Below are 25,989 nucleotides of genomic sequence, written 5' to 3'. Positions count from 1 at the left end.
GAGAGGCACACCTGATAGAATGCATAATTGATTCTATTGGAGCCAGGACCATATTTTGTGCTTGATATGTGCACGGCTGCTACCTGCATATCAGTGGTACTTAGGAGAAGAGTGCTTTAGAATGAAATGAAATAACCTGATTGGACACTAATTTTATGAGACAAGAATGTAAATGCAGTGGGTAATCAGAGAGCAGTTAAATAGCGTGAACCTATTTCAGAGCCATTGCCACTCGTTTGCAAGATATCTTTCCTATGAAGGGAATGAAACCCAGCTGTCTCAGGGACCATAATCCTCCCAGTGGTCAGTTATGATATGAAGAAAACAAAGCAGCCTTTCGTTATGACATGGGGTCCCTCATCTGGTGACCACGATGCATTTACAGTGCTTCCCGAAAGCCTTGGTCTCCTCAGAGTGACTTTAGTATCCTTTTCTCAGTTCTCCCATAGCCCTTTCTGTATTCCCTGATTACAATGTGAGTCACACTGAGTCATAGTTGTTGCCCACATTGGTTATCTCTCTACCTTGAGATCATAAGCTACTCCCGGACAAGGTCCAAGTCTTTTCCAGCATGCATGGATATGTGTACTAAGTATTGGATGAGTAAATTATGTCAGTGTCAGTGTGTCTAATCCTATGTAACAAAGAGGTAATATGCAAATTGACCCTCACTCTGTCACACCATCACAAGATGGCTGCGCCCACATTGGAGGCAGGGTTCCCGTAATGAGCCTTAATGAGCGATCAGCAGGGACCTGAGGCTGCGTGGCGCTGGGTTGGGGCGGGGAGATCATAGGCTGCACCCCACACCCGGTGGGGCTTGACGGGGGACCTCAGGCCATGCCCCCCATCCTGGCGCTGGGCCAGGAGACCTGAGGGTGTTCCGGGGGACCTGAGGCTGTGCCCCCCGCCCGGCGGGGCTTGATGGGGGTGGAGCTGGCCGGGTATGGATCTTGCCCAATGGGCGTGGGGCTGGCTGGGGCTGGTCTCGCTCGATTTCGAGGTGCACGCGAGTGGGCAAGGACTTGACTTTGGGTCCCGCGGCATGCTCCAGACTCTGACAGAAGGAAGATTTTCATATACATTTTACTAATTTTCTTTCATCTCTGATATTTCTATTGTAAAGAAAGGGCAAATAACAGTATTAAAACATTTCCTCTAATTAACTCCCTTTTAATGTGCATGAATTTTGTGCACCAGGCCACTAGTATATACAGATGCCTCCAGGAGCCTTCAGTTTCTAATCGGATTCTAACATCACCACCTCACACAGTTCTGGTTCTGAGTTCCCCATCTATACCTTGATATGTCTGGACAAGACAGATAATCTGCAAGTATGTTCAGAGTTTTGGTGAATTATTCATTTTGAATCCCCATGGTAACAGATTCTTTCCGTGATCATTATATCAAACTGACAAGTTGCGTTTCCACAGGGAGATGACTTCGGCCACTTCACCTATCATTTTAAAATGGGACCCCAAGAGTTTGGAAATCCGGACGCTCACAGTGGAGAGGCTACTGGAGCCGCTTGTCACACAGGTAAGGGATGTGCAAAAGACATGTGTGTATGTTCCCATTGTGACAGGTGCACATGTCTATCATGACTCTACACAGACCTTAGAAACCCTTAGGAGGGAATAAATCATGCTGTAATGCTGGTTACTTAATGTGTATTACTGCCTGAACTGTGGACAATTTTAGCGCGCAACGAGATTTCAAGTGCCTTTAAAAAAACCCTTCACATGATTTTTTAAATTAAGTTGATGAGATAATTAAAGAGGGGGCCTTGGTGAAGGAGACTCTCATTGGAAGTATTGGTTCACAGTCTAAATAAACCATTCTTAGCATACTTGTGGATGCTGGTGCACAGTTCGGAAGAACTGTATCGACTGCTGCAGAGCAAAGATTACTTAGTGAGTTGCTTTTGCTTTAGTTTACAAGGGAGGATGCATCATGCTGGAATGATGACATGTTCCATTTTTGTGTTGTCACATTGCCGATGACTGTCAATGGAAGACACATTCTCAGGATTGTTAATTTTTAAAAGTTGACTTTTGTGTCTTGTGAAGCGCATTCTTTGCTATATTAACTCAGTAATGTATGAATGTAAAAATTCAAGATTTTTATGGTATATTTTTGAGAAATATCCTAAATTAAGTAGAGGCCTTTCATACTGGTTTTCCATAGCTGCTATAGTGAAGTACCATAAACTTCACTATAAACGTAGTGGTTTAAAGCTTTACAAGTTTATTTTTTTATGGTTCTGGAGGCCAGAAGTCCGTAAACCAAGGTTTAGGGCTGCATTTCCTCTGGAGGCTCCAGAAGAAAATCCGTTTTCTTCTCTTTCCTAGTTTCTAGAGGCCACATGGCTTATTTGGCTGTTTTCTCCATATTTTAAGCCAGCAATGTAGCATCTTTAAATCTGCCTCTGACTGTGACCTCTGATTCTGTCCTCATATCTCCTCCTCCCTTCCTCTTATAAGGACCAGCATGCTTGCATTGGACTCACTCAGATACCCTAGAGTAACATGGACATCTTTGTGGATAATTATTCAGTTTATTATAGTCTGCCCTCTGACACCCCCACCCCCCAAATTCACATCCTTTCTGCAATAATTAAAACATAATGCCTGGTATAAAGTAAATGTTGAGTAAATATATTTTCCATTTTTATTCTTTTATGGTTATACAATTAGACTCATACTAGCCATAACCAATATTGCATAAATTAGTGAAAAGAATATGAGTGAATATAGAGAGGGTAAGCAGAGTATTTATTATACATAAACTTAATTTTTTAAATAAAACAATTTATTGAGTTATGATTGACATAAAAAGCTGTACATATTTTATCTGTGCAATGTGATGAGTTAAGTGTACACCTGTGGAACCAGTACCACCATCAAGGCCATAAACATATACACCACTTCTTTGTTTTTTCTTTGTTGTTGTTGCTGTTTGGTGGTAAGAGCACAATATAACATCTACTCTCTTAGCAAATTTTAAGTATATGGTATTATTAGCTATAGGCACTATTCTGTATAGTATATTCAGAAAATATTTCCTTGGTATCACTGAAACTTTGTCGCCTGTAACCAGGCCCTACCCCTTTCCCTCTCTCCCCAGCCCCTTGAAACCACCATTTTATTCTTTGCTTCAATAAGTTTGACTATTTTAGATTCCTCATATATGAAATGTGTTATCACATGGTATTTGTCTTTCGGGTCCATAATGCCCTTCGGGTCCATTTATTTTGGCATAAATGGCAGGATTTGTCTTTTTAAAAGCTGCATAATATTCCATTGTATGTATATCCCAATTTTTTTCATGATTATTACATTTATTCTTTAAATGGACACTGCTCAAACTGTATTTAGTTATCTTGTCAGAAACATTTTTTTTCGGAAGCCTTGTAAAAAGACTTTACTAAGAACCTATATGACTCCCATTCACTGAGAGAATACTTGAACTTTTTTTAAAAATATATTTTATTGATTTTTTACAGAGAGGAGGGGAGAGGGATAGAAAGTTAGAAACATCGATGAGAGAGAAACATTGACCAGCTGCCTTCTGCACATTCCCTACTGGGGATGTGCCCGCAACCAAGGTACATGCCCTTGACTGGAATTGAACCTGGGACCCTTCAGTCCGCAGGCCGACACTCTATCCACTGAGCCAAACCAGTTAGGGCTACTAGAACTTTTTAAGTGTCTTCTTAAATACACATTTATTATAAGCCTTGTAAAATGTTTCAGGACATGTATGTTTTATTACAATTTAAACTTAATTTTATTTCTTAACATTTTTATATTTATTTTTACTTTGGTTTTGTTCTTGGCTTATCTAAAGGATAGCAAATCTAAGATTAAAAATTAAAAATTGTTGTCTTTTCCATGTATTTTTCAGTCCAATTATTTACAAGTCTTCTGTCAGATGCAGACAATGCATTAAATATTTATTAATGGTAAGGACAGTAAGCTAATTTATATTTGTTCACTTAATGTAATAGAATGCTTAAAATGCTTCCTACATTTTACACAGTGACTTAGCACTATAACTGGTCTTAACATTCCTCCAATATTTTCTGATACCTAAATGGTTTCTGTTTCTTTTTAGTGTTCCTACCCTGATTAAAACAAACTCTTTCTTTCAAAAATATAATTGTTAAAATGGCTTCTCCCTATATTATTTACCCATAATATAATGGCTGTGCTATCAATACTACACATTTCCTTCCCTGAAATGTAACCTTACGTGATGATCCCTGGAGGATATATGATCACAAAATATTAGATACGAGAGGCCCAATGCACAATATTTGTACAAGCATAGGCCTTCCTTCCCCTGGCTGCTGGCACCGGCTTTCCTCTGGTACCTTGGACCCGGGCTTCCCTCCGGCCGCCAGCAGGCACCCGGGACCCAGGCTTCCCTCGCAGTCCTGGCTTCCTCCAGAAGGTCATCTGGAAGGATGTCCAGTCTAATTAGCATATTACGCTTTTATTATTATAGATAAACTACAGGGTCAACATTTAAAGCCAAATGTGGGCAGAAAAAAAATTAAAACCAAGTCTCTATTTGTATCAAACATACACACACTTACATTCATACAACTTTATGAATTGAATAAAGTTTATATCAATATTCTGTGACACAGTGTGCCTTGTAGCTAGCTATCCTGCAGTGTCTGATAAAGATGGATAAGGGAGGTAATAAACATCAGTAGTTAAGGGGTTCTTAGTAAAATTTCTTCACTGTTATAAGAAAATGACATCAGGAATTGATTGTTAAGTATTTAAAAAAGCAAATAATTTTTATTATTATGATAATCATGTATATAAGATTGCATATTTATCTTATGATGTTGCACCAGGCCTCTAGTATGCATATAAGATCTTTGCTTAATCTCTTCCCCCCCAACCTCCTCCCCACTTCTCTCTGAGATTCATCAGTTTGTTCCATGTTTCCATGCCTGTGCATTGAGCGTCTGCCCTTGGTGGTCAGTGCTCGTCATAGCTACCGGTCGAATGTTCAGATGGTTGCTTAGGCATTTATATATATAGATAGAAATCACAAAATTTCAAATGAGGAGAGACTGATCTTAGGAAATGTAAGTCTTTGGAAAAGATGCCTGAATTTTTTTTAAAATTCAAAAAAGTAAGCTTTGTAATAGGCCACATTCCATGATAGTAATTATTAGGAAACTAAAACACTTTACTAGGCAACTTTATTAAAAAAATAGGAAATTAAGTCTGGTTGGTATGATTCATTGGTTGAATGTTGACCCATGAACCAGGAGGTCACAGTTCCATTCCCGATCAAGACACATGGTTGGGTTGCAGGCTCAATCCCCAGGAGGGGACAAGAGGCAGCCTATTAATGATTCTCTCTTATCATTGATGTTTCTATCTCTCTCTCTCCCTCTTCCTTCCTTTCTGAAATAAATAAAATAAAAATATGTTTTTTAAAAATTAGGAAATTAAGAAAGACTCTTTTTCAAATTATTTGAGAGAGAGAGAGAGAGAGAGAGAGAGAGAGAGAGAGAGAAACATTGACTCATTGCTCCAACCATTTATGCATTCATTGGTTGATTCTTAGTGTATGGGAACGATGCTCTTACCAACTGAGCTACTTAGTCAGGGCCAAGATAGAATTTCAGATAACTCTTAGAATCAAAGGGAAATTATAAACTATATATGTTAATGAAAAAGGTGATTTATTCCTAGCAAAATATACACACCCAGTAAGAGTTGTGCTCAGTACAGAATTTTAGCCTTAAATGCCTTTGTTATTTAAGAAAAATGATAAAAATAAACTAAATACTTATCTTAAGAAATTAGAAAAAAACATTGAAAGAATTTAATAACAATGAAAACTGGAATCACTAGAATACAAACATTAAAAGGGTTAAATAAAATCAATATTCGATTTTCTTTGAAATGGCCAATAAACATTCCTCAAGGCACACATTGTGGGAAATCTATGGAGTAAAAATATATAAGATTATAAATGACAAAGCAGAAATAACTCTGGGAACAAGAGAAATGAAAAGAAACATAGTAGAATATTACATGCAACTCTTCACCAATGAAATATGAAAACCCAGAGGAAGGGAATAATTTCCTATAAAAATTTAAATTAACAAAATTTATTTAAGAGGGAGTGCAAAACTGAAATAACCCAGTAAGTATTAGAAAGCTTTTTAAAGATCTGTTATCAAAAAGCATCAGAACAGATGGATGCATAGCTGAATTATCAGACATTTAAAGAACTCATAATCACAGTGTATTTAAACTACTGTTTCAATCATAGAAAAAGATAGATAACTCCTTAATCATTTTAAGAATCATAACTTTAATGTTACTAATTCAACATATTTTAAAATAACTTTTTTAAAGGATAATAATGGTTTTATCTCCTATTTGAGTTTCAATGAAAAAAAGAAACTACATAAAATAGAGTAAATAACATCCAGCAATATATCAAGAGATATACTAGTATATATGACAAAAATAGCAGTTCTTTAAAGGAATATAATAATAGCCTATTACTGGGAAATAAAATAAAATTACTTAAGTAGCTCAACAGATGATACTATGAACTAGAGGCCCGGTGCATGAATTCGTGCACCAGTGGGGTCCCTTGGCCTAGCCTGTGGGATCGGGCGGAAACCAGCTCTCTGACATTCTCCAAGTGGTCCCAGACTGCAAGAGGGTGCAGGCCAGGCTGAGGGACCCTATTGGTCCATGATCGGGGCCGGAGGTTGGCCAGCTGGGGAGGGACTGCAGGAGGGCTCCAGGGCATGTCTGGCATGTCTTGTTCAGTCCCGATAGGCCGGACCCCAGCAGCAAGCTAACCTACTATTCAGAGCATCTACCCCTGGTGGTCAGTGCACGTCATAGTGACTGGTCAACTGTCGGTCCCTTGGTGGTCAGTGCACCTCATAGTGAGTGGTTGAGCAGCCTTAGCATATCATTAGCATATTACGCCTTTATTTGTTGAACAGATGACCCGACGACCTATTAGGCTTTTATTACATAGGATAGAATGTTGCTGTTATATAATAAAAGCATAGTATGCAAATTGTCCCCTTGACTGGGAGTTTGTCTGGGAGTTCGACCAGGTGGCAGGGTTGGCCGGGGGAATGGAGGGAGGCCCCGGCTGGTGGTGGCGGCAGACGGCCAGAGGAAGGGAGGTAGGCCCTGGCCAGCAGCGGTGATAGTGGTGGCAGGTGGCCAGGGGAAGGGAGAGAGTACCCAGCCATTAGCCAGCAGCTGCTAGGGACCCTTTCGTGCACTGAGCCTCTAGTTTGTAATAAAAACTCAAAATAGAAATAGGACCATCCTTTTAAAATAAAGGAATGTACCATGTAAAGCTGAAACTAGGACAGATAAAAACCTTTTTTTTTAATAATATGATTGTATATCTTTAAAATTAATATGATTATGGGGTTAAGTGGCTAGATATAAGATAAATATACAAATAGTTTTCATTTATTTAAATCAGCTAAAAATCAAAACAGGAAAATACAGCTGGCACTTGAACAACACAGGTTTGAATTGCAACTCTCCACCTATATGTGGATTTTTTTTTGATAAAAGGCTATACTCATTTCGATCTGCAGTGGGGGATTATGGATATATAGAGTCAGCTGTATACATTGATCTATGCCATTTTATATTGGAGACTTGAGCATACCCAGATTTGGGTATCTGGGAAGTCCTGGAACCAATCCCCTGAAGATACAGTGGGGCAGTTTAATTTTGGGGGAAGTAAAAAGTTATACACAGATTTTTGATTGTAGGGGGAGAGAGTGAAATTTCTAAGACCCATGTTGTTCAAGGATCAATTATATTATTTTATAATTGAAAAAAATCTTAAAAGGCCAATTATTTTTCATATATGAAATGCACATTAACTTTGGAGTTGTTTAAATGTGCAATTTTGTAATTATTTTCATTGGAGTAGAGATTATGAATGCATAGGCTTTGGAATCAAAGAGGCTTAATTGTGAGTACAGTACTCAAGCTGATACTTTGAATAGATTACTTAATCTCCCCTTAAATAGAAATTATAGATAATAATAATCTGTTCCTTAAGAGATTATTGAAGGTATAATATGAGATGGTGCATTAAAGTGATTAGGGAATTACTATTACTATTCTTATAGTAATACAGATTTACTCTTAATGCAGTGTTCTTTACCACTTGATAGTAATCACTTTTCAGTTATTAGAAAATAGGTGCCATGTATAACAGAAATTCATTGGATATTTTTATAAGAAAAAGTTAATGAATAATTAGAAAAAATATGACTTGCATTTTATATTTACTCAAAGATAACTAAAGTAGAAACCTCTGAAATTATCGGGAATTCAACTTTAACCATTTTAGGAAGCTAATGAAGCTTAGATAATCATAATAGGACAGAATTTGCTGGAATTTCTTCCTTATTTCCTTACAGAAAAGCAAATGATATGAACTTCATGAATCTGCAACTTAAGAAATAATAATGAGCATCTGATAAAAAAAAATACCATTAACGTTTAATGAACTGTTCTAAATTGGCCTGATGGGGAAGGAAACTCCTAAGAAAAAGAGCTCTCTTTAATCCTTTCCAATATTATTTTGAGTAATATCCAGGGGACCCTATAAAGTTAAGCTCTAGTAAATTCTATAATTGGGTCTTTTTAAATTTTAGTCAAAAGTTACTAATTATCTCAAAAGCTAAATAATTAGAACTTTATATACTTAAATGTATGATTTAAAAATTTAATTTTATGCTTAAAAAACTTGACATTCTTTCCCTTTTGATAGTAATTCCTTATGAAAGAAGTCATCTGTGTGTGACTCACAACAGTAGTTAAATCTATTAGTACATTCATAATTAGACAATCAGGAGATTTAGATTTAAAATCAGGAGATTTATAGCTGAAAATGATTCAAGAAATAAATGGATACTCAGAAATGAAGTAGTCTGTGAGAATTAAACTAGTATATGCCTTATTATCCTATACCATACACACTCTTACACAATTTACAAAATGGATTATTTTATCTATGAATTTGCCAGAGAACTTAAATTATAAAATAAGTCTCATTGTATCTTTTATTCATCTGTCCAGATAATATCACTATTGAGAACTACCTTAATTCTTGCTTAATTCATGAGTTTCAAAGATTAGTACAAATTTGGATGGTGTCCATGGTAATACTACAATGTTACATACAATAAGTTGTTGATGCATCTTTATCAAAGGATTAAAATTGTATGACAAATAAAGTATATGCTAAAAGCAAATGATATGAACTTCATTAAGTTTGTTTATTTTTTTGACCAGTTTTATGTATAGCATGGTTAACCCATTTCTAAGTATTTTTCTTACTTTTATTATTTAATTATTTTATACAAAGTCCCATTTTAATTTTTGGATAATATTTTTCTTGCATGAAAAAATGTTTTGGTTTATCTGTTTTTAATAGCAGGGTTTTTTTGTGGATGAATGAACTATCTAAAATACTGTAACTTTATTGAAAACCTATGAATCTTTCCTTGTTAAAGAAAAGAATAATGTGTATTCAAAACAGATTTAAGAATAAGTAATGAGCTGATTTAGGAATTTACCTTTATCACATATAGTAATATTTAATTGAAAGATTATAAAGTATTTTATTGTTTTAAAATGTTTTTATCCCCTAATATAAACATTTCTTAAATTGCTATTTTTTTTTCACAGTAGATCCATATAACTGAAGTAGCTATTATGTTGGAAGTACTTCTTCCAATTGAGGTCATATGGTAGATTGTTCAGCAGTAACTGTGTTTGCCACTTCTGAAATAGGAGTTTAATTGACTAGTATATAGTCTGGAGTTAAGTTAATTTCTCTTTTGGGATTATGTTCAAAATTTTGATGTCTACCACCAGATGGTAGTGATACTCTCTTTGTTAAGAGGCCAGCTGTGTTGGCCATGTTTGGAAACTTGAGTAATGTATAAAACCCTTTTAAAAAAAAATTAAGAACAAAACAAAACCCTTCCAAATCCTTGAGTGAATGTAAAATAGTATAAATGTGGAATTAGGTATTCACATCTGTTTATTCATAAAGAAGTTTATAAAATAAATACTAAAATGTCACAAAAATCAAATATTGAAATTAATATTAATTTGATGGATAATGTTTTGATGAAATTAAATCCTTGCATCGCATGTAAATGTGGTGGTGACTGCTCTAGCTCTGGGTGTTTGGCATTCACCACCATGGGCTATGTGATGAGTCAATTCTCCATCTTCAGGACCAACTACTGCAAATTACAGCTAATGATTGCACCATGGCATCAGTTCACTTTTGTTAAACATAGATATACACACAGTTAACAGGCTGCATCTGCCTGTATTCTCTTTTCATTAGCATAGGACAACAAAAATTCAGTAGTGAGATATGGTTTTAGAGTTCAAGCTAACTATATTAACAATGACTCAACAACTTATCTTCCATCAAAATATTTACTTTCAATAATTTCTATTTTAAACACTGTGATTTTTTTAGATATACTAATAAAACAAATTCCATTTAGTGGAAAATAAATGAGTGCTCTACATAGTACCTCAACTTATTAATTTCTTGCTCTTAATGAAAAAGTAGGTTGTGGGGTTTCCCCCACATTTTACTAAGGCTCAGCTCACCAATCCTGGTGTTTTTTTTTTGTTTTTTTGTGTGCTTTTTCCCTCCTTCCTCCCTTCCTTCCTTCCTTCCTTCCTTCCTTCCTTCCTTCCTTCCTTCCTTCCTCTCCCGAGGATATTTTTAGAGAGACTAGAAGGGAGGGAGAGAGACAGAGAGAGAGAAACATCAATGTGAGATAGACAATCGATTGGTTGCCGTCCCGACCAGGGCCAGGGATGGAGCCTGCAACCGAGGTAAGTGCCCTTGATCAGAATCGAACCCAGGACCCTTCAGTCCACAGGCCTATGCTCTATCCACTGAGTCAAACCGGCTATGGTGATTCCTGGTTTCCTTTTCCTACGTAATGCTTTGGGGCTTGCATATAGGAGTGGTCCAAGCTGCTGAACTAAATTGTCTAAATTTCTTTCATTAGCATCTTGTCTTTGCTTGTCCTTCTGCTCTGGTGTCAGCTGGTGCTCTTCCCCAGTAGTAGGGAACTGACCACAGAGAATTTAGAACCTCTAAAGAGAAAAGGGGGAAAGCCCTGGTGTTTCTTGAATAGTTGCTATGTTCCTGATAACATCCTAGGTATTTCCAGGAATTTACATCAACCTGGCAAAGTCAGAATTCTTTTCTCCATTTTACAGATGAAAAAAAGAGAGACTTAGATCACACAATGAAAGGCCCAACGTGAATCAGACTGAGTATTAGGTCTGAGCTCCTTGGGAAAACATGGGCTGAAAATAATGAAATGGTCAGTTGGCTGGTACATCAACCACAGAAAATGTGCAGAGAGAAATGTAAGAGGATAAAGGCATAAACTGAAGGTGTGGGAAGGAGAGCACTCCCAACAATAAAACAGAGGAACAGGAGCAAGCAGAGGTGAACAAAGTATTCGTAGAGTCAGCATTTTGTACCTTTGCTTGTTTGCATCACTTCCCTCTTGCCCAAACCAACTGACATGCAAACATAACCTAAACACATTCTTTAACATTCAAATGAGTAAGTTAAAATAAAAATCCATTTTTTCCTATTGGATGGCTAAGTGCATGGGAATACCCAAATTTAGCAATAACTCTTATTCAGTTTGGCAATAAACTCGAGCCTTAAAAGTACTTTTCCTCTTGCACTTTCTATCTCAGTGAATTCTTATCAACTACTTTAAATAGGAAAAAGGGAAGTTAAAACTAAATTTAAATATTAATGTAATGCCAAGAAGAATAATGATTTTTATGTACTTGGAATAGGACAATTAACAAAACCTTAATGCATTTTAATACCAACATTTTAAGGGAGAAATTGTGGGAGGTTGGCAAACAAAATTGCTCATAACTGATTTGGACAATACAGAAACCTTATCTGAGCTGGTGACCAACAAATCCATTACACCAAGCATCAGAATGCCTAGAAGGTGACAGAATTGCATTTACTAGGGAGCCCTTAACTAGCAAACTAATTAAAACTTGTCAGAGATCTGAGATAACGGATTAGGGCATGTCAGTAGCCTGCTTGAGAGTACAAAAGCTATGCTCTGTTTTCCCACAACTAAGAAGGAAGGAAGGCCAGGAAAAGTAATGGAGAATCTGACTAGCTGTTTTTCTTTCATTCTGAGGTAACTCTCAGCCCTTCTGAAACATGGATATCTTGGCTTCAGGACCCTGCCTTCTCAGTCTTTATCTTGTTTCCCTACCTTGGCTTTAAATGTTCCTGTTTCTTGGGGTTTAGTCTTGAGACACCTATTTCCTTTCTTCTGCATTTTCTCCCCAGATGCTTGATTCTACTCATCCCATTGGCATTAGATATTATCAATATACTGACAACACTTACACTTGTAACTTTAGCCCACACCTTGTCACTGAGTCCCTTTCAGGGAGCGATGTCCTTACATGCAAGAATTCTCCTTGGTTTCTCTTTTCTCAGGTCTGCGCATCTTACTTAATGTGAATCTCTCTCTCTCTCTGTCTCTCTGTCTCTCTCACTCTCTCTTGCTCTCTTCCTCTTCACTCAGGCAAAACCTGAAGCTAAGCAGAGCTAAAATAGTGTTTTTGGAGCAACTCAATTGTAATTATTTATTAGGTTGTACTGCCTTGTACAAGTATATTTTTTAAAATTAATGGGCTTAGGAAAATGTCATTTCTACAGGTCAATCTTTTTTTATTAGTAATTTTGTGCTTTATCATCCTGAATATTGATAATTGTTGTCATATTATTATCTGGGCATAGAAAAATGAAAGGGAAATCTTTGATTTTTTTAAAGATCTCCCACAGCATGTTAGTTAAATTTAAAAATGAAAAAGATATATGAATTACTTGAATATGATATTGCAAAATATAGCTATTATTGTAAATGTACTATGGAGCCCTGTGGCAATGGCTGAGATGGTAATTTTATTCTAAACTGCAGTTTTCAATGGCTTATTTAACAAGAACTACCAATTTACCCTGTTGACTGAAACTTTTCAAGCTTGTTTTCATTCCCTACGGGAATTTTATAAAGAGATGAGGAAAAAATCCCTTTAGCTGACTCATTCCAGCATGACAAAAATGATTTTCACTCACCTATTAAAAAATTCAGAATATTTTGGTGGCTTATACATTTTTAAATGGTTTCTAAACTGTATTTTTCATATGAGTATGTTTCCCAGAAAGGTTAGGCACTGTGGTTCAATAAAATAGTCATAAATTTAAAACAGCTAAACATTATTGCAATTTTAATTGTGTAATATGTTTTCTCATTTAGCTCATCACAGACCAATTTTATAGATAGATAATGAAAGGATGCTAAATTTAGTTTCTTTCTTTCTTTTTTTTTTTTTTTTTTTGCAAACTACTCTCTATCAGTAGATAGTAAGTTTGTTAGTGACAGAACTAGTGACTGATTTTGACTTGGGACTGGTTAGTATTCTCATTTTTATTTTCTGTCTTCATTCTATTCATTTTCAGTGGTTTTACTACTCTCTCAGACACCCATTCACTATGAGTATCTGGGTATTGTACTTTGTGAGGCTTTCATGAATTATCATTGCTATTTTCAAACTCACTGATGGTTAACCACACACATAGGATGATATTTAATAACTACAGATATAGATTTTCAGATATTATTTTACATTTTTTTACATTAATACTGAACCTGTCAGAATGGCTGTCATCAACAAATCAACAAGTGGAAAGAGCTGGTGAGGATGTGGAGAAAAGAGAACCCTGGTACACTGCTGGTGGGAATGCAGACTGATGCAGCCACTATGGAAGAGTATGGAGTTCCCCTAAAAAATTAAAAATGGAACTGCCATTTGACCCGGTGATCCCACTTCTAGGAATATACCCTAAAAACCTGAAACACCAATCAGAAAGGATAGATGCACCCCTATGTTCATAGCAGCACAATTTACAATAGCTAAGATCTGGAAACTCCCCAGGTACCCATCAGTAGATGAGTGGATAAAAAAGCTGTGGTATATTTACACAAAGAATACTATGTAGTTATAAAAACGAAGGATCTCTTATCCTTTGAGATAGCAAAGGAGGGACCTGGAGAGTATTGTGCTAAGCAAAAGAAACTAGTCAGAGAAAAACAAGTACCACATGATCTCACTCATATGTGGAATCTAATGAACAAAATAAACTGATGAACAAAAAGATCCAGAGACATAGAAGCATGGGGCAGACTGACACATCTCAGAGGGAAGGCAGGGCTGAGGAAGTGGATGGGGAGTGATTAACAGGGCAACTTATATGCATATATGTATAGCCATTGGACACAGATAATGATGTGGTGAAGGCCTGTGGGTGGTGGTTGTGGGATAAAGGGGAGTCAATGGGGAAAAAGGGGGATATCTGTAATACTTTCAACAATAAAGATAAATTAAAAAAAATACGGAAGGTGATAAAGTGATCAGTACTTTAAGACTAGTAGAAAGGAAATGCTGTGGGAGCATAAGTGAGAGAGGTGGACTTTTATTCTAGACTTGGAGTTAGAGGAGGAAAGGGTTTTAGCTATGTCTGTTCTTTAGTGTTCTCTGATGGTTTGATGGCCCTCATCCTTTAGGGGATAAATATTTTATTGAAAATGTAATTGACCTATAACATTATATTAGTTTCAGGGGTACAACACAATGTTTTGATATTTGTATATATTATGAAAAGATAATCACAATAAGTCTAGTTAACATTCAATACCACACATAAAAATAGATTTTTTGTGTGTGTGATGACAACTTTTAATACCTACTCTCTTAGCAACTTTCAAATATATAATGCAGGATTATTAACTATGTCACCACGCTGTATATTACATCCTGTAAATTATTTATTTTATTTTATTATTAAAAGTTTTTACCTTTGACCCCCTTCACCCATTCACCCCTCTCCCATCCACTGTTTCTGGCAACCACTAATGTGTTCTCTCTATCATTTGTTTTCATTTCCTCCCTAAGATTCTACATTTAAGTGAAGTCATATGGTATTTGTCTTTCAGTTTTTAAAAAAATATATATTTTTACTGATTTCAGAGAGGAAGGGAGAGGGAGAGAGAGATAAAAACATCAATGATGAGAGAGAATCATTAATCAGCTGCCTCCTGCACACCCCCTACTGGGATCAAGCCTGCAATCTGGGCATGTGACCTGACCAAAAATGGAACCATGACCTTCTGGTTCATAGGTTGATGCTCAACCTCTGAGCCACATTGGCCGGGCTGGTATTTGTCTTTCTTTGTCTGACTTATTTCACTTAGCATAATGTCTTCAACTTCCGTCTATGTTATCACAAATGGCCAGATTTTATTTATTATGACTTAATAATATTCTATTGTCTATATATATATATCACATCTTCTTTATCCATTTGTTACCATAGTTAGCTAATTATTGATGGGGAAGGAAGCAAAGTGGGAGTCAGACATTGTTGAGCATGGTCAGCTGGGAAGCATAAGCCTGTTTGCTTCACCAGGAAGCTGCAGGGTCACACTGCTCCCCAGGGAACCACCCTCATTCCCGCAGATCACTGGGGGAAGGGATAGAGCAAAGGGAGATAAAGTCAAAATGGTGCAAGGGAGGTGCTTGACCATAGAGGTCAGTCAGTAAACCTCAAAAAAGATCATTGGCATGGGGGCTGGCCCCAATTCAAGCCCATGGAAACTGGGGAGATGATTGGTTATTTTGAAAAAGTTCCTGGTTAAAATGCCAGGAGATTAGGAGCTTTCTCCTTCTCTTGCTGGTGATTCATGCTCCCAGCAAGTGCTCGCCTGTTCTCTCCATTGTAGCCACATGGGCCTAGCAGCCGCGTGGCACCACTGGCCACACTGGTTAAATGTAGGATCTTTTAGGAGCCTGGGTACAGCAGCAAAGCAACAGATTGAAGCCAGGAACAGAAGCTAAGCTTACCTAATGATGAACTGAACTAAGCTTTAATATGGCACAGGATCTCTGCTCATTTGCTCTATTTCTGGCCCTGATTTTCCATGGTGGGACAGACAGAGATGGAACATTGGAGGGACATCCTTTTGATTTTGCATCACAAATCAAAACACATTCATCCATTGATGGACACTTAGTATTGACTACTGTAAATACGTAATGTTGCAATGAAATGGGCATGCATATCTCTTTCTAGTTAGTGTTTTCAATTCATTTGAATAAATGCCCACAAGTAGAATTGCAGGATCATGTGGTAGTTCTATTTTTGATTTTTTGAGGACCCTCCATACTGTTTCCTATAGTGACTGTACCAATTTATATTTTTACCAACAGTGCACAAGGGTTCCATTTTCTCCATATTCTTGCCAACATGTGTTACCTCTTTTTGATAATAGCAGCCCTAATATGCGTGAAGTGGTTATTTCATTGTGGTTTGATTGCATTTTCCTGATGAGTAGGGATGTTTGAGCCCCTTTCATGTACCTGTTGGCCATCTGTATCTCTTCTTTCAAAAATGTCTACTCATTTCTTCTCCACAGACATGTTTTATAACTTGGTGTATCTTTTAGGCCCTCATCTGTAGGGATGAATTCGTAAGTACAACCCAGATCCTGATAACTAATGCTGCCCCAACTTTGCCAATGCACAAGTCTTCCTTCTTATTTTAATCCCATTCACATGTTCCATAACCAACTATGGGGGAGACATTAGAATTCAGTGAGTTTATTCATGGTAAAGTTTTTTGTTCTTTTTTATAAAACATAGTTGTGTAGGTAAGATGATGAATTGGATACAAAACATGTCCCATGAATTGGACACACCACAAGCCAATACCTCCTGGAGGTACTCCAAGGAGGTGTAAACAGGAGAAGGTCTTTGTTTTTACTCTCTGCTAATACACTTGTAACTTTTGGGAAATTGCTCAGGTTTCTTAAAATGAGAATATAATATAGTTCTTACATATTATTTTGCAGTTCCTTTCTAGTTGAAGCAAAAGGATTGCTTTCAAATACCCTAGTCCTAACACACCATACATGTGGGTGACTCAAGAAACTGAGCAAACTCTGTAGTAGGCATTTTCTAGAATATGTGGAGTAGCCAGACCCATAGTTAACCTCATACTCCTGTATTGTGTTACATAAGTTTCCCACTTCCATAGTTTCTGTCTTTGGATTTTAGTTGAGGAGACTCACTTGTACAGACTCTTGTTGTTTGTTACCGATTAAGCTACATGTACATCAGTAGAGCTTCCCCTGGGCTCTACTGATACTCCCCTGAGATAGAGATAGACAGGTTGTGTCTGTGTCCAGCCTGGGTTGCATTAGATACTTACAGATCCTCAGTTATGTTATTCTGGCACATAATTAAACTTCACAAATGTAGTAATTCTGCAGAATTCTAGGGAGTAAAAATCAATTAAGAACAACTGGGCATTCCATAATCATTAACAGGAGTGCTCATTTTGCACCAGGGTGATATGTGGTCAGACAGAGAAGAAGCCATCAACACTAGCATTTTTAAGAAGGTCCCAGTAAATTGCAGGTTTGACAATTCGCAGAGTTAAAAGGATATAGAATGATTGTATTCTCAGTCATCTGAAACTTGTGGAAATGCTCTTGAAAGCCTTATTACTATTTGCAGATCCTTTCCATAAACAGACTTGAGGAGGAGATAAAATTGAAAAAGAAATTTGCTAGCAATTTTTCAAATATTAGGCCTGTGAGAAGGAGAAATAAAGATTAATGTGGAAAAGTAAAGTGGAATGGTTCAGATTTAAGCTTTGTTAGGGGACATCAGAGCACATGAGAGAAACAATTTACAACATTAAGTTGTTAGTAAAGAGTAAGTGAAAGAAGAATAACATCTTTGGAATACTGTGAAGTATTATTATATATGGGAAGGAAGCATACAGAGGGCAAACTTGTGAGAATAGTTCATGGTTTTTCTTCTTTGATACTTGAAAGGTGATGATGGCCCAAATTAAAAACTGGTCCTAAAAAGGAACAAATAGCCCTGGCTGGTTTGGCTCAGTGGACAGAGCGTCAGCCTGTGGACTGAAGGGTCTCGGGTTCGATTCTGGTCAAGGGTACATGCCCCGGTTGTGGGCTCAATCCCCAGTAGGGTGGTGTGCAAGAGGCAAGCCAATCAATGATTGTCTCTCATCATTGATGTTTCTATCTCTCTCTCCCTCTCGCTTCCTCTCTGAAGTCAATAAAAATATATTTAAAAAAATAAAAATGAATAAATCTAGGTAACTTTGTCTTTGGTAGAAAGACATATATTTCCTGCCTGTGTTATCTGGGACCTGTGACTAGGCAGTCTCTCGCATATGCCTTTGAGTGATGTCTTCCTTACCAATAGGAGCCTTTTGTGATAGTTTATTTTTAAGGTGTAGAGAAGTGTAGGGAATTACAATAATATTTCTGACATTAGAAAATTTGCATTGAGAAGGCTCTCCAGTAAAGCTGCATTGCTAAAGGAACTTTATTTTCTCTCTCCTGTTTTCTAACTTTTAGTCATCTCTAGAAGTGTTTATTAGTGCAATTTGCGCCTTTCCACAATATAAATCCAGTTCTTATTGGTGCGATGCTTTCATTATCGTGGATAAGCAAGGTCACCAGGGCTGAAGAGTCTTAAACAGTTCTCCTTGTCACATTAGTGAAGATCTTTGCCTGAAAGGATGGGAATACCCAAATGAAAATGGCTTACACCAGAAGGGTTTGTTTTTCTCACATGAACTTGGGTCAGTTTAGCAGCTGAACAGGGCCAGGGCTCAGGCTCACATCTCTCATTTTCTCAACCTAATCACAGCAGGGCTGCCTCTCAAGAATGATTTTCTGCAGAAACCTTAAGAGATGGAGGAAGGACCGAGACCTCAGCCTGTTAGTCTGTTTTTAAGGCAGGAAAGTATCTGAAGAAGGATTCTAAAGGAAGACAGGAAGATTCCTAAAACTAACAACGTCACTCTTCCACTCCTTTGCCACACCTTCCCTGAAGCAGAGTTCTTCAAATATAAATTAAATCACTTGAACAGCAACTGAAACCCACTTTGCCTAGAATCTAGATCGAATGTCTGGGATTCCCTTGACGTTAACATAACCACCTCTAGTAAATCTGATGATTTACGCAATAGAGTAGCTCAACGTGTACTGGCTCTGGTGGCAGCTTTCATGTTTTGGAGTCCTTCTGTTTGGGCCTATATAAATGCTATGTTGTTTTGTTTAAAAAAGTGCTTGTGGGAGATCACTAAGGCGAGAACATTGGACCGTTTCCTTCTTTTCTTTCCTTCCCTTTCCCTTCCCCTTTCCCTTTCCCTTTCCTTTCCTTTCCTTTCCTTTATTTTCTTTTTGTTTTTCCTGGTGTGTCTTTATTCATGCTCAGAGAATCAGATAGATTTTAAATTTCACATGAATTTCCAATAGTTTGCCTCGTTTTGGAGGGCTCTTTTTTTGTTATTTAGCATTCATTTGCAGTTCTTTTGAATTAGCAGTCCTCTAATTTAAGCTCATTGGGAGTTTGTTGACTTGCTTGCTCTAACGTAAGTGAGAATCTGTATTGCTATGCCTATTGCAATCTGTCAGGAATGGGGCAAGTTCACAACCTTTATGACAGGAAGGCATACAAAAGGTAAATTCTCAAAGTGGACTCATAAGATAACTTCATACCATATTATTTTATCAATTGAAAATGAATTGCACTTTTTATGCTAATAGCAAGTTCTTTTATTACTAACTATTCATGTAGAAGCATAATCAATCCTAGCATACTGAGTGGTTATTGGGTATTGAGTTATTTCCAGAAGACATATATTAATGTATTCACATTTGCATAGCAAATTAAGTGCATCCATGAAAACTGTAGAAAGGGGTGATAAAACTTTAATGCATGATCTGAAGTGCTTTAATTAACCATACATTATTCCGAAACCCTATACCAACTGAAATTCATAATAGTAAAAACGTGAACATCTTTCTCTTTTATGTCATTTTGGAAAATCATGGAATTTCTTTCTCATTTGCTTCTAGCCACATGGACTTTTATTAGCTTAGTGATTTAACACATTTGAAATGACTGCATCAGCTAATTTATTTCCCTCACTTGTTTTTTTTTAAGTTTTATTGAGACATAATTGACATAAAACACTGTATAAGTTTAAGTTGTACAACATAATGGCTTGACTTACATATATTGTGAAATGATTACCACAATAAGTTTAGTTAACATTCCTCATCTCATATAGATATAAAAAAGAAAGAATGAAAAACTTTTCTTTTGATGAGAACTGCTAGGATTTGCTATTTTAGTAAGTTTTGAATTCACTGGGATGGTGAATGCACAGGGTTATCATACGCACGTGGATGAGATGAACCTCGGGAGACGCTGCCCTATGAACTTGGTCCTTAAAGAGTGGATGTTGTTACCTGGCTGGTGAGCTCTCCTTACTTTACATCTACTGGGCTGAAATGCCACAGATAATATGAGGCAGAAAAGAGTGAAGTCCTCACTGTGGGTCAGGCTGGGTTGTGTCTTGAGCATTTTGACTAGCTTCACATCAGCATAGCTCAGAAAAGTGATAGATGAACACAGATATTTACCAGATATGTAGCTCAAAACTCAAAAAGAGGAGACACAATTCTGAAGGAAGCAGGAAATCAAGGTTAAATTTTAAAACTAATTTTTAAATTAAAAAATGGCTTTTCAACTTTTTTAAGTGCGAGAAGATGCAGTGGGAAACAAACAAGATAGTTCCTGGGCAACTCTTGTGCTTGGCTCATGGTAAATGCTTAACACATTTTTGCTGCCGTTAGGAGAAGAAATGCCCTTCTAGTATAAATTGAGGATCAATGAGATCAAGGTCAACATGAGAGTCATCAAGTTTTCACAAATCTGATTCCTGCATTACTGTCCATTAGCCACTGAGAGATGGAACTTCACATTGTGTTTTGGACATATGTCCATAGGTGATTCTATCATATAAAGATATAATGTGTTATTTTTAGATAGGCATTTCAACCATATTTGCAAATATAGTGGAAGATGAGGGAGCATAAGGCTATACTTTACAGCTTATAAGAGCAAATTCAGTTTTCTCTAATACATATTTTATGACCTAAACAAATACTTATTTCCTGTAACAAAAAGTTATTTAGAAAGTGTTTTACTAGTTGATGGGCATCAAAAGCCTCATGGCCAAGATTATATTCCTCGGAGGTTAACAAAATCCCTAGCCCTTAGTTGGGTTGTTAAAGTATGCAGTTATTTAGCCCTCATCTTAATACAGACATTATTAACCTTGGCACCAGGAAAAGACAATAGGGAATATTTTTTCTTTCCCTAGAGAAATCCAAACCAGAGAAAACCAAACCAGAGTTTTAGGAATTACTCACTCATGACTATTAAAAATAATCACCAACATTAAAGCAAATTTAATCAAGTTATATAGAATAGAACAAAGCACAGATAGAAAAAGTCCCATTATTTTCTTTATTTTAAGAAAACTGTCATTTTTATAGAAATAGCGTAAAAAGGAAAAGAATTTTCAGAATGGAAAATGAACTTTTGAAACATATAAATGGAACATTATCACCTTGTGCTTTTTTAATACCGTGGAACCTTGGTTCTGGAACTTAATTATTTCCGGAAGGCTGTTCAAGAAGTGATTTGTTCGAAAACCGAATCATTTTCCCCATTAGAAATAATGTAAATTGAATTAATATATTCTAGACCCCCAAATGATTCCCTGTTTTAACCTTTCTTATATGCAGTCCATTTAATCTATCACTACTTCTTATTAAATTTATTGAACCACACCCTACTAGCCTTTAATTAATTTTTCATATGTCACTGCCTCCCAAAGGCTACCACCTGCTAACAACTTTTCCTTTATCTAATCAACAACAGTTTTTGTACCTCTTCATTTGCCCAGGATTGTTGTTTTGTGAGCACTTTCACACCCTTAGCAACATTAGCACTCTTAATGGCCAAGATCTTTATGTTTTTAATTTTTGTTAATCTTAGGTTTCTGCCATCAACAAAAGCATTGTCTCCTTTGTTAATTGCCTGAGATGCTTTTTGTCAGGTTAAAAACTGAAGTTTTAGTTCATAACCAAGACATATTTTCTGTGAACAACTTGGTCGAGAACCGAATTGTTTGAGATAGGAGACATTCCAGAAATGAGGTTTGACTGTATTTATTTTTGTTGATCATATAAGTAAGTGTATATTCTAAAAAAGTTGAAAATCCCCCCAAAAATTCGCTAAGCAGATAATAGAGAATAAAATAACTACTGAAATATTCACTTATCCTAATATATTCCTCTATAAAAATTTAAACATGATTGAGATAAAAAAACAAGTTTGCTTTATGTCATGAATATTTACCCATCCCATTAAATATTCTTCTATGTGACGTTTCATAGCTGCATGATATTATATTAAATTGGTCTTTGAAAATTTTGCTTAACCAGTTTTTATTGCTTGAATATTTTGTCTTCTCCCCAACCCCCAGTTTTTCTCTACTGCAAATTATTGTACTGTTTTAACAACATGTTTTAGTCATGGTTGGTTGACTTTATAGCACAGCAGTGAACCTTACTATTCTTTACTTGTATCCATCCCTTAAACTCTGTTAGTTTCTTTTTGAGGATAAAAGTATCAAAATACAGTATATATTTGAAATGATTTTTATTGATTTTAGAGAGGGAGTCAGGAATGGAGAAGGAGAAACAGCAATAAGAGAAAAACATTGAATTGGCTGCCTCCTGCACACTCCTTACTGGGGATGAAGCCTGCAACCAGGGCATGTGCCCTGACCAGGTATCCAACTGGCAATCTCTTGGTGCCTGGGATGACACTCAACCAACTGAGCCACTACTGGCCAGGGCAAAAGTATCAATATTTTAAAAATCACTTTTAAAGTAAAGGGTTACTTTTTAAAACATTATTTATTGATTTTAGAGAGAGGGAGGAAGAGAAACATCAATTTGTTGTTCCACTTACTTATTATTCATTGGATGATTCTTACATGTGCCTTTAATGGGGATTGAACCTGAAACCTTGGTGTATCAAGACAACACTCTAACCAGCTGAGCTACCATGCAGGGTCAGCAAGTAAAGGGTTACTTTAATTTATCTTTTTTGTTGTTGTTAATTTAAACTTCGATTTCCACCTATTTGTATTTTTTAAAGTAAAAAAATAAAATTTTAGCTCTTCAGGGAGTAAGTTAAATGTACTGTATGAAGAGTATAAAAGATGTCAGAGAAATGCAAATGAAAAATGACATATCTCCTCACACCTGTTAGGTTGGTTATTATAAAACACATTAAAAAGTTACAAGTGTTGGCCAGAATGTGAAGAAAAAAGAACCTTCGTGCACTCCTGGTGGGACTGTGAATGGATGCAGCCAGTATGCCAACCAGTGTGGAGGATCCTCAAAAAATTAAAAATAGAATTACCAGATGACACAACAATCCTCATTTGGGTATTTATCCAAAGGAAATGAAATCAGTACTTCACGGAGATAACTGCACTCCCATGCTTACTGCGCCATTATTTACAATAGCCGCAATTTGGAAACAACTGAAGTGTCTATCAACCGATCAATGGATAAAGAGGATGTGAGACACACACACACACACACACACACACACACACACACACACAAGAATATTATTCAGTCTTGAAAAAGGAGATCCGGCCACTTGCAACAGCATGTATGAATCTGTAGAGCATGATATGAAGTGTCAGACATGTAAAAATACTGCATGATCTCACTTATATGTGGACTAAAAAAGCCGATTACTTAGAAACAGTGAGTAGAATGGTAGCTACTAGGAGCAGGGTGATGGGGAAGGGGGAGATGTTGGTCAAAGTGTACACAGTTGCAGTTATATTGGATGAATAAGTTCTAGGGATCTAATGTACAGCATGATCACTGCAATTAATAATACTTTATTTTATATTGCAGATTTGCTAAGAGTAGACTTCAGGTGCTCACTACACACACACACACACAGTGTAACTAAATGAGGAGTGGATATATTAATTAGCTTGACTGTAGTAATTTTTTCATTATGTATATGTATGTTTTAAGTAAACATTATAGTGAACACCATAAACATATATAATTTTATTACAAAAATAAAATAAAAATGTCAAGAAAAAAATTGTCATTTTGTCCTTTAAAATATTGACGCTGGCTAGAAAGAACTCTTTTGCTCTCCTCCTGTGAATACAGAATAAGAAAACATTTTCTTCAATCCCTCTTTTCAACATTTTTAGGCAGAGTAATACAGTTTTTGTGAATTTGAAATAAAATAATGGCTGTTTGCCTTTTATAATAGAAAACACTCATCTTTTTTCTTTTTAAAATATATTTTATTGATTTTTTACAGAGAGGAAGGGAGAGAGATAGAGAGCCAGAAACATTGATGAGAGAGAAACATCGAGCAGCTGCCTCCTGCACATCTCCCACTGGGGATGTGCCCGCAACCCAGGTACATGCCCTTGACCGGAATCGAACCGGGACCTTTCAGTCCGCAGTCCGACGCTCTATCCACTGAGCCAAACCGGTTTCGGCACTCATCTTTTTTCTTAATTTCTCTCTCTCTCTCTCTCTCTCTCTCTCTCTCTCTCTCTCTCTCTTTCTTTTGAGTATCTGATTACTTCTATTGGTCTTTTTTCTGTGTAGTTGCAATTACTTTTATTTTTATATGTCTGTTTTCTCTCTTTCCTTAAATTGCCTCTATCTCTTTCCTGTGTTTCATTTCCCAATAAGCCACTTTTCAAACTTTATGCCCATTCCGAGCTTCCACATAGTTGTTTTGGAGAAAAAGCTTCTTGAGATCAGCAGATATAGAGCAGGACTTTAGGGTAAGTTTTAGTTTGTTTGAGAGAAGGCAGCAGTTAATTTCAAGGAGAAACATAGACTATTTCCAGCCCCCATCTTCGATCTTCACTGTTTGGGGCGATCTTTGCATCTTCAGTTTATGTGCTCCATATTGACTGCCTTTGTCTGCTATTTTCTTATCCATGGATGTGTCACTTTTCAAAGAGGTCACAGGACAGAAAAGAATGGGTAAGAAATTGCTAAGTGGCTTGGCCCTTTGGTAAATGATCATAAAAATGTGAATACCATATTTGATTGTACCCACATCTCAATTTCACCATGACCTACTTTTTAAAAATAATGTCACTATATTTATTTACTCATTAATCCTTACCAGAGGATATGCTTTAATTGATTTTAGAGAGAGAGGAAGGGAGAGGGAGAGAGGAAAAACATTGATGTGAGAGAAACATCAATCCTTTGCCTCTGGTATTGGCCCGATTGGGAATCTTACCCTTGACCCTTTGGTGAATGGAACGAGTTCCAACCAACTAAGTCACACCAGCCAGGGCTCCTATTTACTTTTACTTTTATTCTTAAAAAAAATATATATATATCTACACTAATAAAAGAGAAACATGGTAATTAGCGTACGACCACTGCCCTTCCCATTGGCTAATCAGCATATCCTTATGCAAATTAACTGTCAGCCAAGATGGCGGCTGGCAGCCATGCACTGAAGCGAACAGGGAGGCGTGCTTGCTCCAGTGACTGCGGACTCCAACGTTCCCCGCCTGACTTGCCGGCCTCTCAGCTGCAACTCTAAGCAACTATGTACTATGTTGCAAATATAGAAGCTAAACAAAACCCCAGAAACTGGCTTTCAGTCAGCCTGCCTTCAGCCAGCCTGACCGCAACATTGTATCGATGTTTTCAGCAGCGAGGCCTCAGAGCTAAAGCTGGCCCAGAATAGAAAAAAAAAAAAGAAAAAAAGGAGCAGTTGGGAGCTTCAGTCACCCGCCAACGTGAAACCAGCCATCATCCCTTCATCCAGACTGGGCAGGACCCCAGGGGGACCCCCACCC

At 36.8% G+C, this 25,989-nt stretch overlaps 1 protein-coding gene across 7 annotated transcripts in view; it reads left to right on the top strand.

Moving 5' to 3' along the window:
* Nucleotides 1-1,430: 1,430 nt before the first annotated feature.
* Nucleotides 1,431-25,989, top strand: part of CTNNA2 (catenin alpha 2) — a 962,766-nt gene continuing 938,207 nt past the window's right edge. For 4 of the 7 annotated variants that reach the window (XM_023762214.1, XM_023762213.1, XM_023762212.1 and 1 more), the window contains exon 1: nt 1,438-1,539. In XM_023762214.1, the coding sequence (XP_023617982.1) occupies nt 1,438-1,539 (102 nt within the window). Of the gene's footprint in view, nt 1,540-25,989 lie in introns of all 7 variants that reach the window. The other 3 variants (XM_006098480.1, XM_023762210.1, XM_023762215.1) reach the window with 3 other exon arrangements.

Source organism: Myotis lucifugus, unplaced genomic scaffold (assembly GCF_000147115.1).
Source record: "Myotis lucifugus unplaced genomic scaffold, Myoluc2.0 scaffold_237, whole genome shotgun sequence".
In the NCBI taxonomy this organism is placed as follows: Eukaryota; Metazoa; Chordata; class Mammalia; order Chiroptera; family Vespertilionidae; genus Myotis; species Myotis lucifugus.
Note: the sequence above shows the minus strand (reverse complement) of the source record. Positions and strands in the feature narration are given on the sequence as shown.